Source organism: Prionailurus viverrinus, chromosome B1, assembly GCF_022837055.1.
Source record: "Prionailurus viverrinus isolate Anna chromosome B1, UM_Priviv_1.0, whole genome shotgun sequence".
Lineage (NCBI taxonomy): Eukaryota > Metazoa > Chordata > Mammalia > Carnivora > Felidae > Prionailurus > Prionailurus viverrinus.
Window position 1 is genome coordinate 185,579,587 of NC_062564.1, and position 19,976 is coordinate 185,599,562.

The 19,976-nt window shown below is 47.3% G+C and overlaps 1 protein-coding gene across 2 annotated transcripts in view; it reads left to right on the forward strand.

Annotated features, from left to right (window-relative positions):
• SEL1L3 (SEL1L family member 3) overlaps positions 1–19,976 on the forward strand; it is a 104,915-nt gene that overhangs the window by 26,987 nt on the left and 57,952 nt on the right. Inside the window, exons 5-9 of one of the 2 annotated variants that reach the window (XM_047854780.1) lie at positions 265–383; positions 3,145–3,203; positions 11,433–11,565; positions 13,403–13,535; positions 15,065–15,205. In XM_047854780.1, the coding sequence (XP_047710736.1) occupies positions 265–383; positions 3,145–3,203; positions 11,433–11,565; positions 13,403–13,535; positions 15,065–15,205 (585 nt within the window). The remainder of the gene's footprint in view (positions 1–264; positions 384–3,144; positions 3,204–11,432; positions 11,566–13,402; positions 13,536–15,064; positions 15,206–19,976) is intronic. The other variant, XM_047854781.1, reaches the window with a different exon arrangement.

The following is a 19,976-nucleotide window of genomic DNA, read 5'->3' on the forward strand; positions in this document are numbered from 1 at the left end:
TCAACGTGGCAGTTCAGCGAAAGTGACGATTTTCAAACGTGGGCTTCACGTGAAACTTTGTTTCTGGCAGCCTGAAACAAAGGCCTTCTTTACAAAGGAGTTCACTTGCGTGTTCTTTTGTTTGCTTTGTTTTTGTTTAAAGGAAGGAGGAACACGTTCTAGCTGGGTAGCTGCTTAAGGCAGTTGATGAAAAGGTGCACCCACTTGACGCACTTCGAAGTAATATTTTTGTGTGGTTTTCACGAGCTTTGATTTTCCTCGTAGGCCACTTGCATATTCAGATGCACCTTGTCAAAGGAGAAGACCTTGCGGTAAAAACGAAATTCACCATGCCCTTGAAGGAGTGGTTTCGACTGGATCTCTCTTTTAACGGAGGCCAGGTAGCGGCATGCACGCCCCATGAATCACCAGCATCATCACTGATAACATTAAGCGTTGCCGTAAAGTCAGGGAGCCAGGATATCCGCCACAGCGAATTTGTGGAACATGATAAAGTCTTTACAGCTGCACACTTTTTCAATCAAACTTTTATAGGTGGAAGTTTAAATCATAAGAATCCCGTCCCATTTAATTAACTTTTAAAGTGCTTCTTTCGACCATATTGTGAATGAGTAAATAATATAGCCAGCGATATGGCCACAATTATCTGAGCAATTCAGTTTTTTACCCCCCCGAGGGAGATAGGCTTAGTGGAGATAAATGTTAAAACAGCATCGGCCATGTTTATACAGTGTTATCAGATCTACGACTTTTTTTTTTTTTTTTTTACAGGAAACTTATTGGTTAGTTCAGCCAAGAGATGGTTTCCCTGTTTTTGACAGTTACACAGTTGCTTATGTTTGGCATTAAACAGACAAATAACAAAATAAACGATGATTCTGGTGGGACAGAGGGTCTTTATCTATCTTGTACTATAAAACAGTGCACATAACTGCCTCAAACTCTCATAGCCCAGACTTTATGGATTCTGGCAAATCTGTTGTTATAATTGAAGACTAGTCCGTTTCTCAATATATGTGATGCCATTATCTTTTTTTTTTTCTCATCAGCTTTTCTTATTGATTTGTGATTTTCCAGTAACAAAAGTGGAAGAGACGTTTTGTCTTATGTATTAGATAATACACAGACTTCCCTTGGTGTTTAGGTTTATAACATTTACTTTTCCTGAAGAGAAAAGAAATCAGGTCAGTCCTTGTTGCCTTTGAAGAAGAATCTGTGAAAGGTTAGCTAGGATTGTGTGTGTGTGTGTGTGTGTGTGTGCACGCGCGTATTTGTTTCCTTAACAATGTTAGGTGACAGGGCTGTGGTCCGTGGTCCCATTTATATGCTTCCCATTCATATGAGGATTATGATGGCATTATAGTTTGGTTGCTGCTTTCTCTTAAGGAGAAGGTCAGCTCAGTACTTTGTGTCCCTTAAATGGGTACCAAATCATCAGAACAAATCACGGAGCTTATTTTGCACCTTATGTACGCAAGGCACTTTGCTCAAGGAGCTAATTGACTATTTATGGAAGAAGCACTGAGCAGGTGAGGGGATGTCATAAGGAAAGCGTAACTGCCAAATGATTCATATTGATTCACGCTGGGATGCTCAGGGAGGGTTTCGTAGAGAAGGTTCCTACGGATTGGGCGAAACTAAGAGCAGAGAGGAGGGAAGATTTTAGCACATCACTGGGGGTTGGTTAGTGGATAAACCAGTTTGGAGTAGAAGTTTGCAGACTATAGAAAACTACTAGAAGGGGGAATGTCTTTAGGGCTAGAAGGTGGACAATCGTGAGTATCAAGGAATTGGGGTTTCTGTTTGCAAGGCGGCAGGATGTCATGGAAGGTTTTTGAGCAGAAGGAGAGAAAACCAAAGGAGTCCTTTAATTAAAGAGACAAATTTAACTTAGCAGGGCACGTAATGGGGTAAGGATTAGGAAGACCACATGGGATGGAAGGAAAAATAAAGTAGGTTTTTGTTTTTGGTAGATTTTTTTGCCATCTGTCCTACCTTCTTTCCATCCTATCTGGTCTCCCTGATATCTGTAGGTCCCCAAACGATATTCCTGTTTTACCACACAGAATCCACCTCTGTGGCAGGACTTACCATGCTCATCACTTTGGCCAAATGGACAAGTGACTTAAAGCCAATGGCTGGTTTAGAGAAACCACTGGTTTGAATCCTTTTCTTCTCTGACCTGACATGTTGCATATGGCTGAAGTGGGTTGGTCTTTTAGTGTTAGTTTGTCTTTCGTAGACACTGTTGTAGCCACACCTTTGAGACTCTGATCAGGCCAGCACATGTTTCCTCCACACTCGGCTCTGTGCCAGCACTGGGGGAGTAGAAAGAGCCCCTTAGCTCCAGGGGCTTATGTCGTCGTAGTAGTCCAAGGCTCAAGAAGAATATGGGACAGCCAGCGACAGTCTCCACAAAAACACGGTCCCTGTTGAAATGCCAGTGACGATTCTCAGTGCTTGGGAAGAGAGTGGGGAATAGCAGTGCATGAAAAATGCTCAGCACCAACTTGTTTCTCCCCCTAAGGATCTCATGGAATCAGAGTAAAAATTTTTTTATTCAATTTTGTTAATATTTATTTATTCTTTAGAGAGATCGAGAGAGAGAGAGAAACAGAGTGCGAGCGAGGGAGGGGCAGAGAGAGAGGGAGACACAGAACCCGAAGCAGGCTCCAGGCTCCTCAGAGCTGTCAGCACAGAGCCCGATGCAGGACTCGAACCCACAGACCCCAAGATCATGACCTGAGCTGAAGTCGGACACTTAACCGACGAAGCCACCCAGGCGCCCCCCCAGAGTAAAATTTCATAAACTCCTTGTATCTTACCCATTTCCTGGTCTTTCTTTGCAACAAACTTATGGGCACAGATACACCCAACGAAGCTTTGGGGTAGCTTGGAAGTATCTGAAACCTACTGGGGGAAACCCCACGATGTATATTGTGACCGTGTGAAGTCACTTGGAGAAATTCAATTTCTTAAATCTTACAATATTCACGGGGCTAGTAAAGTGTTGATTTTACTTCTGCAGAAGTGGATCAGGTGAGAGAAAATGCAGCCCACCTTATGAGTAATTTGTACCCAGGACTGTATCTATGACATGAGGTGTTGGGGCATAACTGATCTTGTGTGTTTCTCCCAACACAGATAGTGGTAGCCACCAGCCTTGGACAGGATTTGAAAAGCTACCATAATCAGACCATTAGGTAAGTGCAATATTTTTCTCTTTATTCAAAATGTCGGTTAAGGACTCAAAAATCTTCATACGTTAGACTTCAACCCCCATGTTTTTCCCACATCTCCGTATTCAGCTTTTGTGGCTGGTCAGCCCTGTAGCCAGCCTTTGTATTTTTTTTTCTGTCCGCAAGCTCGCCCCATTTCCCCCACAACATTTTTTTTTAAATTTTTTTTTCAACGTTTTTTATTTATTTTTGGGACAGAGAGAGACAGAGCATGAGCGGGGGAGGGGCAGAGAGAGAGGGAGACACAGAATCGGAAACAGGCTCCAGGCTCCGAGCCATCAGCCCAGAGCCTGACGCGGGGCTCGAACCCACGGACCGCGAGATCGTGACCTGGCTGAAGTCGGATGCTTAACCGACTGCGCCACCCAGGCGCCCCCCCCCACAACATTTTTTTTTTCCAAGCAAGAGAAACTGTTCCTCTCTCCAGATCTCCTGGTAAATTCTTCCTTTCGTGGCACTTGATAATTCGTTTTCTTTGAAAATTGTCTTCTATGAAGGCTTCTGAAAAATCAATCAAGGTATTAACGTTGCTTATTGAGAATGCTTGGTAACTTTGGCCTAGTATAAAACATAAAAGCAGACAGCCCTCATATTTATGTTTATGATCTGAATTCGAAATGCACACAACGATTGGTATTGCTGTAACTTTTCATCTTCCTGTAACCATTCCCCGCAAGAGTTACAGAAACTGAGAAGGGGGTCCTTTGCTTCGCATTTCATAATTTTTTAATTTGCTTCAGCATCCTTGTCTAATAGCGGGTTCTTCTGGTGGCAGAACCATGGGGTAGCCTCCTTTAGGGACTCAGGGTGCCTCAGCCTCGCTAGACAACATATATATATATGATCAAATGCTTAAGAGTAAGTGTAGAGAATAACAACAAAAATTACCAGCGTTATATGTATGATTTATGTATGCGTGTATATTACACATGTACCAGCTTTATCTGTATAATTAAAAAAAATGTATCAGGCACTTTGGCTGGGGAAGGAGGACTCGTTCCTCCTCGATATTGTTCTACAGCAGGCAGGCAGCTCTCTCCGAACGGGCTCGTTCGCTCAGACTCGTCACACAGTCCGGATGTTCCTGGAAACCAATTGTTAAAGAAAGGAATATAAGGACAGGTGGGGACAAGGGAACTGAGGGGGGGGGGCATACAATACGCCCTACTTCCCGCCCCCCCCCTCCCCATTCCTGTTTACACTGAAGTCAAACCGATTGCTTTCTGGCTCTGGGCACTTAGAACAATTCTTTTTTTTCATGGCCGGATTAAAGGATTACCGTTATAAGGAGGGGCTAAGGAGGTGTTACTCCTCAGCTTGCAAGGAGAAGGTCAGGGGCGACTTGATAGTTGTATTGAGACAGAGAGGCTGATGCCTAAGAACAGAGGGGCGGTCTGGAAAGGGTACCAAGTGGATTTAGAGCAGTCGGAAGGAGTTCAGACGTGAGTTTTGTTGTACAACAGGTGGCCGTGGGACCTCCTCTGAAGAGCTGGGGAATAGGCGAGGCCTGGGAGTTTGTTCGCTGCAGAGAAACAAATGATGTGTGGCTCTTCCGGGAGCTCCGTCTAGTGCCCTGCTCTGCCAAGTGAGCCCCAGAGAAGGAGGGCTTGCCTTTTGGGATGTGAAGTGTGAAATAGTGCCTTCTCCTTTCTCTCCCGACACCCGCCCACAACCCCAGGACCTTTTGGACAAAAGATTGATTTTATAGGCTCTTTTTCATTCGCTGTGTAAGGGCTTCCTTTCACTTTGCATCTCAGGGATCTGGATGCTGGCACGACTGAATGGCAGACGGAGGGATCGCAGGGTGATCCGGACCGGGATGTGGAGAGAGAGACATAGGCCTTCCACATAAAATTTAAGGAGGTGCCAAAACCTCAGTAGTTGTATTAGTTTACTAGGGTTCCTGGAATAAAGCCACACAAACTGAGTGGATTAAACAACTGAAAATTATTGTTTTGCGGTTCTAGAGGCTAGAGGTCCAAGATCACGTGTCAGCTGGGCCGTGCTCTCTCTGAAGGGTCTGGGCAGAGCTGTTCTAGGCTCTGAGGCTTCCAGGCCTCTCTTCAGCTCTGACAGCTCCTGGGGCTGTGGCAGCAAAACCCCAGTCTTTACAGGGTATTTTCCCTGTGACGGTGTGTGTGTGTGTGTGTGTGTGTGTGTGTGTGTGTGTGTGTCTTTGTCCGTATGTCCCCTTTGGACAAGGCCACCAGTCATATTGGACTAAGGGCCCATTCTGCCAGTGTGGCTTCATCTCAACTAATTACATCTGCAATGACCCTATTTCCAGATAAGGTCACCCTCCGAGAGACTGGGGGTTCAGACTTCAACCTGTGAATTCGGGTGGGGACAATGACACAACTTAACTCATAACAGTAATCATGATAAATACCACTTAATGCAATATGGTGAGAAAGAGAAATTAATGGAAAGAATGAGCAATGAACGAAAAGTAAAAGTTTTGAGTAAATACAGAATCCATGTGATCACATAAGCATCCAGAGAGGAAGACTGATTTTCAGGTACATACCAATTCAACATGCCCCTTAAAGCATTGCAGTGATTCCTTACCTGGTGGTACAGGCCGCCCCCAGACCCAGGAATGCCCCCTGTCACCTCCTCAGCTGCCCTGCCTGTATTCCCGGGACCTCACCCATCAATAAGAGAACTAAAGATTTAATGTCGCGCCTACCCGGGATTCCTGTGGTTAGATATTTGGAATCTCATCCATCAGAGAGATCTCAGCGCGGGCCAAGCCAGTGAACTAAATGTCAGATATTTTATTCCTTTCTTGTCATGGAAACATAATGATAGCTGCTATCCCATAAAGGTGGTGTGGAACGATTAGTAATTAAGTGCTCGGAAGCACAGTGCCATACATGAACGAATGGCTGTCAGTAACACTGGGTGACAGGTAACAACTTCAGGCCTGTACTGTGTTTATCCTTCCTTCCTTCATTCATCCAGCATATTCCCATTCGTCCCAATGCGTCCACCATGTACCTGACACAGTGCCGGCCTCTGGGGATGAAACGATGAACGAAAAGAATACAGTCAGTCCCTGCCTTCAAGGAGGCTTAAAAAAAAAAAAATCTAGTGGGGGAGACAGATCCTAACTAAATTCACAAATAAATTTAAAATTGCAATTCGTGGTGAATTCTTGGGAAGTGGTGACTATAGGGTGACCTGAGGGGAGACAGGAGGTCAGAATTTACGGCAGGTCCCCGGAGACGTGACATTTGAGAGCACAGCTAATTTGAGGCTCTGAGTTCCCCTATGAAAAAAACCCTCGAGCTGGAGCTGTTTTCTAATTCTGAGTGAGGTTTATTTAACGACATCGGAGATTCATCTGGGCTGCTGACGCTCTATAGTAATACACCAAGGCACTCTCCTATGTCCAGATAAGAGTAGAGATAGTTTGCCAGTGTGTCTGAGGTTTCCAAAAGGGGTGGTCTGGGCTTTGGCACTGTCTAGCTCAACTTTTATGTCAGTGAAATTGATGACCTTCAAACAATGCACGCACAGTACAAGGAAGCTCTTGGCAATCTTTGGGCAGCCACTGAGAATTTTGGAGGAGAAAAATGTGGGGGCACCAATGTGGATGGAGACTAAACTGGAGAGAGCTCTTATTTAGTTGTTCTTTGGGGGTTCCCAGATCCAAAACTGGGATTGAGGAGGTCTTTGCCCCCTACCACCACCAAGCAATTCTCAGACACCAGCAAAGTGTCTGAGAATTCAACTCCGTTACGACACTATCTGGAGATTGCATCAGATGCCACAGGGTAAGGGTCAGTCCTACGAGACTGTCCCTACCCCCACTTAAGATGCCAGTTCCAAGCTCCAGGCTGCAGATTGGAGGTTCCAATGACCTCCTCTGTAGGTTCTTTTAATTTGCTACAGCAAATCAAACTCAGAACTCAGGGAAGCACTTATGTAAATTTACTATTAAAGGATCTGATATAGGATACTAATCAACGGCCAGGTGAACAGATACATAAGGCGAAGTCTGGGGAAAGAGCACAGAACTTCCATGGCCTCTCCAGGTATGTCACTTTCCCCAGCCTCCATGTGGTCACCAACCTTGAAGCTCTAACTCAGTCTTTTATGGAAGCATCATTACACAGTCAGGATTGACTAAGTCATTAGCCGTTGGCTGGTTCAACCTGCAGCCCTTCTCCCCTCCCTGGAGGTTGGGGGATGAAACCAAAAATTTCAGTCTTTTAACCACATGGTTGGTCAATCTGGCAACCAGTCTCTCTACCTTTGGATGGAGTCCAAAAGGGACCTTCGTTGATGTAACAAAAGAAACCCTTATCACTTTCAACACGTAGGAGATCCCAAGGGGTTGGGGAGCATCATGAGCCAGGAACTATGGACAAAGACCAAATATATATTTCTTCTAAATCACGATGTCACAGTTGTATTGTGATAATGATGTTAAAAGCCCAAAAAATTACAATCCAGTACCGTAGGGACCAAGTAGTTTATTGATTGGTTGAAAAATTTGAGTTAAAGCGAAGATCCATTTGAAAAGACACTTAACCATAGGGGCACCTGGGTGACTCAGTCGATTGAGCATCTGACTGCTGATTTTGGCTTGGGTCATGATCCCAGGGTCATGGGATCAAGCCCTGCATCAGGCTCCACGCTCAGCGTGAGCTTAAGATTTTTACTCTTTCCCCTCCTACCCCTCCCCTGCTTGTGCCCTCTCCCTCTCTAACAAATAATTTTAAGAAGACACTTACCATAAACGTTTTATTTATTTATTTATTTATTTATTTAAAAAAATTTTTTTTTCAACGTTTATTTATTTTTGGGACAGAGAGAGACAGAGCATGAACGGGGGAGGGGCAGAGAGAGAGGGAGACACAGAATCGGAAGCAGGCTCCAGGCTCCGAGCCATCAGCCCAGAGCCTGACGCGGGGCTCGAACTCACGGACCGCGAGATCGTGACCTGGCTGAAGTCGGAGGCTTAACCGACTGCGCCACCCAGGCGCCCCTAAACGTTTTATTTTAATTAAAAAAATAGAAGTGTATATCCATCCACCAGCCTTTCCAGATAGGGCCTTTCCTTTGTTACAAATCTACCGATTGGAGTTTTTGTGTGTGTGTGGTCTTTCTTACATAGGTGGCACTCAATTTCTCTTTCTTAACAAATGAAAAAAAACCAAGCAAGGAAAGACCCCTGTGAAACTATCAGAGCCAAAATACATCTAGACGTCTCCCATTTTTTTTCTAATCCTTTACAGTTGTCCTAATTCCACACTTTTTAAGCAACCATTACCATTCTTTTCTGAGTCTACCCAAAAGACTCAGCTTAATTGTTATAAAGGAGCAACTCTTTCTTCCTGCTCATATTTTATTGGGGAACATTATAGTTAATTAAATTGTATAATTACAATGACCATCCAATCGGCACGGCCAGGTTTGGGAACAAACACTGCTTACTCTTACTCAGCCCGCAGTCCTACCAAGACGGCAGCAAAAGTCCACCAGTGAATGAGGTTAATAATAATAATAATAATGGTCGTGAACAGTGATGGCGCTTACTCTGTGCCAGGCACTGTTCTAAATGGTCTCTTTAAATTTTAGTTTATTTAATCCTCACGACGACCCAGTAGGTGGGTACTATTATCATCCCTATTTAAGCCATGAGAAGACTAAGGCTCCCGAGAGTAGGCTGCGGCCAGTGAGCACCCAACACGTTGCAGGGATGGCGGTCAGGTGAGCTGATGAGTTGGTTGAGCCGAGTGCCAGAAGGAGCTTCTATTATAGAAGCATTGCTCTGTATCCCTCCAGTGCCAGGCATTGCGTCGTGAGCGTGGCTGGAATGTTAAGTCATTCTACGGTCTTGAGAAACGAAATCAATCCACGGCTCTCAGAGATAATAACTTTGCAGTCCCACTGGAAAAGAAAGGGAAGGACCATCATCGTCTCGCAGCCCTTCAAGCCTGAGCTTTTCTGAAGAGAAAAATACCGGAGATGAGGCCCTTCTTTTCCAGTTTAGCTGCCTTCTGTAAAACTAATTTCTAAGCGCTCACTTTGTGCTGCCGTCACTTGATGGGGTCAGAGAGTCTCATTCCTTCCTGCTTTTGCCTTCCTTTCTGGCCAGGTGCACCTGTTAGGGGTCAGGTTCCTGGCTAACCGTCAGTACATCCCCTCTCTGGGGTAACCCCAGGTTGCTTGGCTCCTGTGATCCCACTGCTGGTATCTTGCTCCATCCCTCTTGGCGTCACCCTGGCCCATTGCTCTCGCGGCCCGCCGGGCTTCTGGAGGCTTGCCTGGCATTTTGTTTTCTTTCCATCTGCTTCCGTCTGCCCTCTGCCTTCCCTGGCTCTTTCCGCTTTGCCTGGCTTCTCACTTGATGCCTGTCTTGACCCCCTTCCCCCAACCTGCTGTCCACATATGCTCTGGTGGCACCTTGTTCACCTGTTCCTATTTTAGTTTTTAGGTTTTTTTTAAATTTTTTTTTAATGTTTATTTATTTTTGAGACAGAGAGAGACAGAACGTGAACAGGGGAGGGGCAGAGAGAGAGGGAGACACAGAATCCGAAACAGGCTCCAGGCTCTGAGCTGTCAGCACAGAGCCCGACGCGGGGCTCGAACCCACAGACCGTGAGATCATGACCTGAGCCGAAGTCGGACACTTAACCGACTGAGCCACCCAGGCGCCCCTCGTTTTTAGTTTTTAAATAGGTAGTAAATGCACATGTTTTAAAAAGCAAAACTAGGGGCGCCTGTTGGTTAAGCGTCTGACTTCGGCTCAGGTCACGATCTCACGGCTAGTGGGTTCGAGCCCGGCATTGGGCTGCTCTCTGCTGTCAGCGTGGAGCCTGCTTTGGGTCCTCTGCCCCCCTCTCTCCACTCCTCCCCCACTCACTCACACCCTCCCTCTCAAAATTGAACATTAAAAAAATAAAAATAAGTAAATAGATAAAACTCAAAACTATATGAAAAGATAGACAGTTAGAGGTCTTACTTCTAGCTCTGCCCTCAACCAACCCATCCTTACTCTCTACACCATGGGGAAATACTCTTGTTAGTTTCTTGCAGTATCTACTTCCAGAGTTTTTAATGAAAATACAAAAAAAAAAAAAAAGAGAGAGAAAGAGAGACACGAAAAAAGCCATTCTCCTCTTTCTTGGATAAAAAGCGTACTCTTTGTTTTAAATTTTCATTTTACCTTTTTTTTTAAAGGTTATTTATTTATTTTGAGAGAGACAGAGACAGCATAAGTGGGGGGGGGGCGCAGAGAGAGGAGACAGAGAATCCCAAGCAGGTTTCACACTGTCAGTGCAGAGCCTGATGCAGGGCTCGAACCCATGAAACCGTGAGATCATGACCTGAGCAGAAACGAAGAATCAGATGCTTCACCGACTGAGCCACCCAGGCGGCCTTGTTTTTAACTTCCTGGTTTAGGCATCTCTCCAGGTCAGTTCACGGAGCCCTCTGTCCCTTTTTTAAGCTATATATGAAAGAAAGGCTCACATTTAGGGTCCATTGGTTGGGTGTGAGCTGGTCTTCATTGACAGACACCTGGGACTTCCAGTCTTTGGTGAATATAAACAACACCGCAAGGAACAGCTTTGTGCATTTGATTCATGCTGGCCCATTGTTCCCTCTATTTCCCTTCTTGCTCTGTTAAGTCTTTTAGGACAAGGTGGATTTTCAGCACGTCACCTGTGCCGACCTCTGGTGTGCGGCCATGCCCTTTGACCTTGCTGTGGCCTCTTCCTCCTCACTCCAAATTTTACCTCGGTTCTTACCTACCAGGATATGTCGTTAATTTTCATTCACAGCCACCTTCTATCCATGTAACAAGTTGTTTGTGTTGTTTTGTTTTTTCATTGTAGAGCAAAATATTTCCAATTAAGACTAGCGATTCCAAAGAATTGCAATTCCAGACAATTTTACCAATACCAAAAACTGGCCAGGTACGGAGTATTTATGGGGGCCAGGCACTCTGCTAGACGTACGCCTTTACATTTCACTTAATCCTCCTAAAAATCTAGTTTAAATAGCAGAGTTAGGACCCTAGCCCAAGTGTGCCTGACCCCACCATGGTCTTATCTACTAGAACACAGGTAGGAAGTGAGGCAATTTGGGGGTTTAAGTCAGGAGGGTTAATGAAAGAGCCTCTTTTTTAAAATTTCTGGTTCCAACCGAGATTTCTCTTAATTCTTTGTTTTTCCCTAGCTTCAGGGAGGATTTCTATTATAATGACACTGCTGGGTACTTCATTATTGGAGGGAGCAGGTATGTGACTGGCATTGAAGGGTTTTTTGGACCCCTGAAGTACTATCGCCTCCACACTCTGCACCCTGCACAGGTGAGCCCGGGGCATCGAGAAGTTTCTGGGTGTTCGTGCATGATGGGAGTGTGGCTCAGGGACGTGGAGCCCAGTGTAAATAAAAGATTTACCCAAGCCGGACCTTGCATCGGCTCTGTCATCACACGCAATTAATATGGAGGCTTTTCCCCCAGCAAACTCGATAATAGATTTCTGTTAAGGTTTGGTTCATTTAGTACTCATAAAATGGAAACCATTTACTTCCTCTGTTTTAATAACTACTAGCTTAATTATAGAGTAGATTTTTATCAGGCTGTTGCCTATCCAGTGATTAAGCTAATGAAAGGAGAGAATCTTAGTTATTTGGTAAAGCTTCTTTTATGTGCTATTATTTAAAGTATCAGAGGAGACACTCTAGCAAATTAAAATCTTGGTTCTGTTCGCTGGTCTCTTCAGAAACGCAGGCCCTGGGCCCCCACTGGGGTGGCTGGCTGTGGTTGTAGAGATTGTGGAGGGTTGTAGGATTGTGTGTGAATCTACTACACACTGACCCTCACATTCAGAACCCACCCGCAGATGGGATGGTCCAGCTCTCCAGGCCCGCTCCCTCGGGGGTTGGTGCAGGGAGACGGGGATTTCCCACCTTCTCGGAGGGGGGTGTTTTCTGCCTTGGTAAGGAGATCACCAGACACCTGAACAAGGTCATTCCTGTGACCCTGCGGGGTCGGTTCTGGGAAAAGCAGGAGTCCCTAGGCAAAGTATAGGAAGAAAAATGCGACGCCTTACTATACCCATGGGTGCATCCCACAGCCCCTGTGGACAGACCTCTAGGAAGAGGAAAACAAAGAAAGAAGTCAATTGATTCATTTTGCAACAAATGCTTCTAGAACACCCGCTATGTGCCGGAGCCCTGTGCTGGTGCTGAGGCGTCCGAGATGATTAAAATGGTAGCTCTCAAACTTTTTTTTTTTTTGAAGGTGGTTCACACAAGAAATCTACTTAATATCATGAACATACATACGCACACACACACACACACACACACACGCATATACCCATACATATATACAAAACCAAATACAAAACCAAAACAAAGATTTTACTAAGAATACATATCTTTCCAATGTTAAGTGCACTCTGATATTTTGTGTCCTGCTTCATATAAAAATAAATCACTGCTGATTACAACCTGCTGAAATAATCGCATGACCCTGCAATGGGTCACAACTTGCATTTTGGAAACCAATAAGTTGAGATAAGGCCTCTGTTTTTGAGAAGCTCCCTGTCTGGGCCTCAAACACCTAAGTCAAGAATGCGGTATGTGCTTTAACTCACTTGCAAGCACAGTGTTTTTGGGGCGCTGAGGTGGGAACATCCGCCTCCTCACATGCTTGAGGGTGGACTGTTAGGGAAGCTGCCCTGAAGCATTGACCTTGGATCTGGCTCTTGGGGGGGGTGAGGAGGAGCTGGCCAAGCAGAAGAAAGTGGGGGGAGGGTTCCCAGGCAGCGGCACAGCACAGGGAGACTTGGTGTCCTTTGGGGACTAGAAGGAGCCATGAACCTAATTGTCTGAGGACAGCGTGCGGCGAGGGGAAAGCAGAGGGTGGACGCCTGGCGTCTGGGAAATCCTGACATTTAAGAAGCTCTGCGGAGGACGAGATGCCACAGAAAGCAGCTAGAGGGGACCGGCCAGAGCTGGCGTGTCCTGGAATTATACCCTCCCTTTGCTAATGCAGAGCGGATGACCTGTGTGCAAAAAGCAAGCCGACTGGTCGTACCAGTGCGAGAAGGCAATCCACCCGAACACAGCCTCGTAGGTATCGACGGGTGTTTGATGACAGCTTGTTGTTCATTCAATTCTCTTGCCTTCTTGTAGATTTTAAACCCCCTCCTTGAGAAGCAGCTTGCTGACCGGATCAAGTTATATTACGAAAGGTGTGCTGAGGTCCAAGAAATAGTGTCTGTGTACATGTCCACGGTACAGCAAGGGGGCGGGAGACCAGAAGCATGTAAGTACTGAGCTGCAGGAGAGCAGTTTTGAGCTCTGTGTATTTGTGTCAACACGTGTGGCCTCTTTCTAACACGGTTAACGTAGAACATATGTGAGTTGAGCAGTGGGGGCACATATGACCTCGAGCCCTCCACGCATGGGCGCACGAGACAAGTGTGTGTTCCACGGGGATTCCAAGGAGACCGACAGTGACCAGGAACCCAAATCTGCCTCTCAGCTTCCACCATGTGCGACTTAGTTGAGGAATACAAATGAAAGCCTTTTGGGCCTCACATCGCCTCCTTGCCATCCATAATGGGATCTTAGGCCGGTCTAAGAAAATAAAAGTGAATTGGAAAATAAATTAATCATTAGAAATGTTTCCCCATCGGTGCACTTTTGTCTTGGACCATTAATATCTGAATATTAGCTTTCAGAAATGTTGAATAGCGACTTTGTTGTTTGGGGCTCGGTTTTATTTTTTTCGTCCCTGAAACTGATCCACTCAAAGACCCCGGTCATAGACAGCAGAAGGAATGCTTTTCAGATAGACTGCTTTCGTGCCTGCTCATATTCTCATGGACATCCTTCACTCATGCAGGGTGTTCATTGATTGCAAAACTTGGTTCCTGGCTTGTCTCCCAAGTGCTCCAGCTTAGGTCTAGCGCTTATCAGTGTCTCTGTGCTTAGACCCTCTTGCCCAATACGGTGGTGCTAGAGTTAGTCACATATGTTCCTTCGGGAAGAGAAATTCCCGCGGGGCCTTTGCCATCAGCAAAAGCGAATTGAGTATCACAGTCCTGCCCACGCATCTCAGCCATCTCCAGGGCCGCACTTGCCATTCTAGGCCGTGGATGGATGGGTGCCTCTGGAACATACCTCAGTCGGATAGGGTTCTCATACGGCGGCCTCAGGGAGGGAGCGGAGACGGTGATAGGTAAGTGTGGAAAGTCGGCCCTTCTGCAATTTAATTTAAGAAGAGGCAATACTGGTCCCCAGCTGCTGCTTGTACAGCTGACTCATCCAGAAAATATGATGCTGTCAGAAGAGGGGGAAGATATATAGGAATAGTAATATCCCAAACAGGAAAGAAACTGATTTTGATAACTGATGTAATTTCGGGAGAGATGCTCTGAACTGGAAGGCCATCCTTGCCTGCTGATCTGTTCGGTGGCCTTGGAAGATTTTCCTAACATCCACTGCCTTGCCTCCCTGGGGGACCTTGTGCTTTGCTCCTCAACTCACGCTGCCAACAAAATGGCCTAGATATTGGCCTCCCGGGGAACAGTCCGAGGCCAGCTGCTCATTCTGGAGAATTATTCAACAGCCATAGCAACTTTGGCACATTGCCCTCGGACGTGGCTTTGAATGTGTGACCTCGAGGCAAAGGCATCGGAGCCAATTTCAAATCCCTAATGCACCCAAACCAACATCCAGTAACATAAAGTCTGACCTCTTATTCCTAGTCCCTCTTAGGGAGGAGGGGTTGAGAAGGATGAGACCTTTCTTCTCCTAAGGGGAGTGCTATCTTGTGTTTCCCTTGCCCAGGCGACCTCCGGAACTCCTATCTGGACCTGAAGCTCAGGTACGGGAGGCCCTCCACGTGCAGAGCCTTCCCCTGGGAGCAGGAGCTGAAAGACCGCCACCCCAGCTTGTTCCAGACCTTGGTGGAGATGGGTTTGTTGACAGGTGATTGTGTAGGTGCCTTGCCTTTGGACGCTGGCTGGGAAGGCTCCCTCTTGGCCACTGTTTTCACTCACCCTCTTTGGCGGTTTATGCCTCAAAGTTATTCTTAACCCTAGTGTTCTAGGTTCACATCAGATTTAAATTCTGCCCTTGTGTGTCCACAACCCTCAGGGGGTCTGTGCACATTTCAAAAGCCAGATACAAAAGCAAATTTGGGAATCACTCCAGCAATTCTTTTAAAGCCAAGGCCACAGATGACAGCCTGCAGCCAGAGCTGGCCACCAAAGGTGATTGGTTTGGCACGCACGTTATTGTCCATTTTTTAAAAAAAATTAGTTGCTAGTGTCTAAAAAATGCAATTTTTTTTTAGCTTTTCTTGAAAAATCCAATGATCTGGCAATGCTGGGGCCTCCGTTCCTACATCACAGCAATTCTGGAAGTGAGAGTTGGCACAGGTGTGCTCTGTCCACCCACGGTAGCCCCCACCCCCTCCTATTCCAGCACCTTCTGCCTACTTCTTTCATGGATCTTACCTGCCTGGGTCCTTAGGGCACTTGAACTTGAGATCCCTGATTTGAAATGCACACTTTAAGCAGCATCTCGGGAATCTATACTTCCCAAACGTGGCCGGCTTCTCCTGAGGCCTGTGACAATTTGTGTGTGCTTAGTAATTAGTGCACTCTGGGGCCACAAGGGATCTCGAAACCATGTCTGGTAGGAAGGGGAGGGAAGCCAGAGGTGTTCAGCCGGGGGAAACTGGTTAGAGGCAACCCGTGGTTTTCCTGGGCATCCAACCAGGACCTTGAGTCAAAGTAGTGCAGAATCTAACTTCTAGTTCATGTCAGGGCCTCCTAAGAATGTCAGTGTTGAGTGGAGTAGATCCCCCTACTATAGATAGTGCAAAAGGAATCTATTCTGGCCGGAAAGAATTCGAACCATACAAGATATTTCCTCTTACGTTCATTCGATACTTGCTGAGCGTCTGACCGGTTACTTGGCTGGGTTTTAAAGATAAGTAAAATAACCCAAGGTCCCTGCCCTTAAGGGACAGACTTGAAGACAAAGAAAAACGGTGATGCATTTTCAGTAAAAATGGTGGGTGGAAGTGATAGAGTCATAAAAAAAAAAGGGAGTTGTCAGGGAAGGCTTCCTGGAAGAGGTGGCATTGGGATTGATGCTTGAAGGGTCAGTAGGTGTTTGCTAGGTAAGCAAGGTAGGGGTTGGGGGGGGTGGGAGGCAGAGTAGAGGCAGAGAATGGGAACAGTACAGCGTTTTAAATGATGTACAAGGGGGTTGGGAGGCAGGAGAAGGCCTGGAGAGTGATGATTCTGACTGCGGTCCGGACACCGTCCTGAGAGTTTGGACTTCGCCTTGTAAGTGACGGGGGCCTGTTGAAGGGTTTTAAGCCGTGGGTAGAGGTGCGATCAGAATTGGGTTTTGAGGTTACTCTGGCAGCAGTGGGAGGTTGGGGGGGAGGTGAACAGAGAGGTGTGGCGTGGAAAGCAGGGAGTCCGTGGCCGTGGTCCAGGAAGAAAGGATGCAGGGGCCAGAGCGGTGGGGACAGAGCTAAAGGGGTTGACTGCTTGGGCGCCGGCAAGGGGGACAAGGAGCGGGGAGGCCGTGTGCAGTCGTGTGACAGCCTCTGCAGCCAGGTGGCCTGAATCCAGCTTTAGCTTAGCACTCACTAGCTGTGTGATCTTGGGCGAGTTCCTTCGCTTCTCTGAGCCCTGGTTTCCTCATCTGCAAAATGGGGATGATAACAGCACCCCTCTCCTAGTGTCGGGTTGAATGAACCGAGGCACATGACACAGAACAGAACGGGCACATGGGAAGCTCTGGGTCAACAGTGTTTCTCGACCTGGCCACTACTGACATTGGGGCCTGGATGATTCTTTGCTGGGGGCGGGAGGAGAGGCCTCTCCTGCGAATTATAAGATGTGCAGCTACGTTTCTGGCCTCAACTCATTGGACACTAGTAGTACTCCCTCCCCTCCCCTGACCCCCGTCCTGAGTGGTGACAACTAGAAAGGTCCCCGTGGTTTGCCGGACGTCCCCAAGGAGGCCAGATTCCTCACAGGGCGAATCACCGTGCTCCACGGTGGTGGAATCACCACCCAAGACAGGCCAACGGGAGAGAGGCCTGCATGTTGAACCGTTGAGGCTCAATGGGCCGAGGCCGCATCCGCGTCAAATTCGGTTTTATGAGATTTCTGATCCCATTTAAATACCGTTTCGCTGACTGGGAACAGGGGTGAATTATTTTCACCAAACATTCTTTTTAAGGTAAATACTCTCAGTAAGGATGTTTTCGTGTTATTTTTATGGCTCAGAAGTTTTGTTTATGAGAATTTAGGATTGTTATTTTCTCTGTGGAGGCCTGGGGATGGAATCTAAGTAAAAGCCCAAATCATGGGGCTCCCGGGTGGCTCAGTCGGTTAAGGGTCCGACTCGCGGTATCTGCTCGGGTCACGGCCTCGCGGTTCGTGCGTTTGAGCCCCATGTCCGGCTCTGCACTGACAGCGTGGAGCCTGCTCGGGATTCTCCCTACCTCTCTCTCTGCCCCTCCCTCGTGCTCTCTCTGTCTCTCTCTCTCTCTCAAAATAAATAAATAGACTTCAAAACTCATCACGAGCCCTTGAACCTCAGGGCGCCCTGGGCTAGGTGTAGGGACCGTGACATTGCCATGTGTTCTGCTTACCCCTGGTAGGCTTCCCGGGGCCCCATCCTGGTGGCATAGGGAACCCCAAGGCCGGATTTGCCACTTTAGAGCCCACTGCTGGTGCCAAACCTGCTTAGAAGAGCTCCAAGGAGCGTCTTCTGAGGGGCCGTGCGTGCCCCACGCATAGCCTCTGTCTCCCTCGGGCACATAGCCACCTGCGTTCCTTCCCTTCCTGCCATTTCCTCGCACCGGCAGGCAAGGAGGGAGGGCGGCAAGGGCAGGCCAATCTCCGGAGTGAACCTCAAGCCCCCTTTCCGCCTTCAGCCCCTGGTTTTCTAGGTTACACCGTCCTGTCCATAAGGACTGGGAGCCTTCTGCAGAGGGAGGGCACACACTCCCCATTAAAATGCCTGGCACAGTGCCCTCGCTCGGGGCCATCGCAGTGTCCTCCTGCTGGCCCCCGAGAGAGACTGCGTTTGTGCGTGGCGCCCGGGTCCTAACAGGGCTGAGCGGAAGGCAGAACATTTGATCTTGTAAATTGGGGTTAAACAAACAAGTTTACGTTCTTAACATACCTTTGCTCTGCTGTCCTATAAAAGGCATGGCTGTTGACCAGCGTGGCTGGTCCTTTCCTGGTTCCTCCCATGCCCGTCCTTCCAGATTCGTCTTGGGGTTAAGTGTCCAGCTGACTTGGGAGTGCTTCGGACAACTCTAGTTAATAGGAACCATGTCTCCATTATGTTTTCTGCCCTGTTGCCCTGAGCTGTCCCGTCCCGTGAACGAGTCGACTTCATTAGAACCTCCCCATCATATTACATTTTTCATATCTGAGATAAAGTCCAAGAACGGCAGTCAAACATCAGATGTTTTTGGTGTTTGGAATTCTGGCTTTGGGAACTAAATGGGTGGTAAGAGAGAGAAGGAATTCAACTGTGTGAGAAACTTCTAGGTTGCCCATGGCACCACCTTCGTTCACTCGTTCGTTCAATCCACAGATGTTGGCTGAGTGCCCCCTGTGAGCCAGGACAGAACAAAAACGGGGCTGTGTTTTGAACGAGAGTCATTTAGGTAAATTTAAAGGAAGACGTCGGCTCCCATCGTTCCTACAAAGGGAATTAATTTGTGGAATTCTGTTTCTCCTGGCACGTTGGAAAAAAAAAAAAATAAGACAACGGAAGACAGTGGCCCGTGATTTCTGGTTCTTTCGACAGGCTCATTTTTTTTTTTTTTTATACGTTTATTTATTTTTGAGACAGAGAGAGACAGAGCATGAACGGGGGAGGGGCAGAGAGAGAGGGAGACACAGAACCGGAAGCAGGCTCCAGGCTCTGAGCCATCAGCCCAGAACCCGACGCGGGGCTCGAACTCACGGACCGCGAGATCGTGACCTGGCTGAAGTCGGACGCTTAACCGACTGCGCCACCCAGGCGCCCAAGGCTCATTTTTTTTTTCTTTGCAGGGTCTCCTCACATCCACGCGGACTCTACTTCCAGGCCGCTACGCATGCACGTTTCAGAGTTTAGAGAGTATTTTCCCCGCACTGTGTGATTTCAGGCGCCTCATCTGCTCTCTCTCTAAGCCAACAGCACACTTAAAGAGGAGTGAGAACATTGCAGGGGGTGGGCATTTGGGGGCTTTGGCCTCATCCACAGCCAGGAGGGAGCCTATGACAGCGTTCCCTGCATCTGGTCCGGTGAGGTCAGGAGCGTCACCACCTTTCGGTTGTTCCCCAGAGTCCGAGTGGTATTTTCTTACAAAAGACAATCACCAAATAGTTGTACCCTCGCTCTTTAAGGACTGTAATTAAAACTTTTTTTTTTTAATTTTAAGTATTTATTTTTGAGAGAGAGAGAGAGAGAGAGAGAGAGAGAGAGAGAACGAGCGGGGCAGGGGCAGAAAGAGAGGGAGACACAGAATCTGAAGCAGGCTCCAGGCTCCGAGCTGTCAGCACAGAGCCCAGTGTGGGGCTCGAACCCACGAACCGTGAGATCGTGACCTGAGCCCAAGTGGGACGCTTAATCGACTGAGCCACCCAGGTGTCCCAAAACACTTTTTATGGTAATATGCATGTAAAATAAAATTCTCCATCGTAGCCATCTTTACGTACGCTCTTCA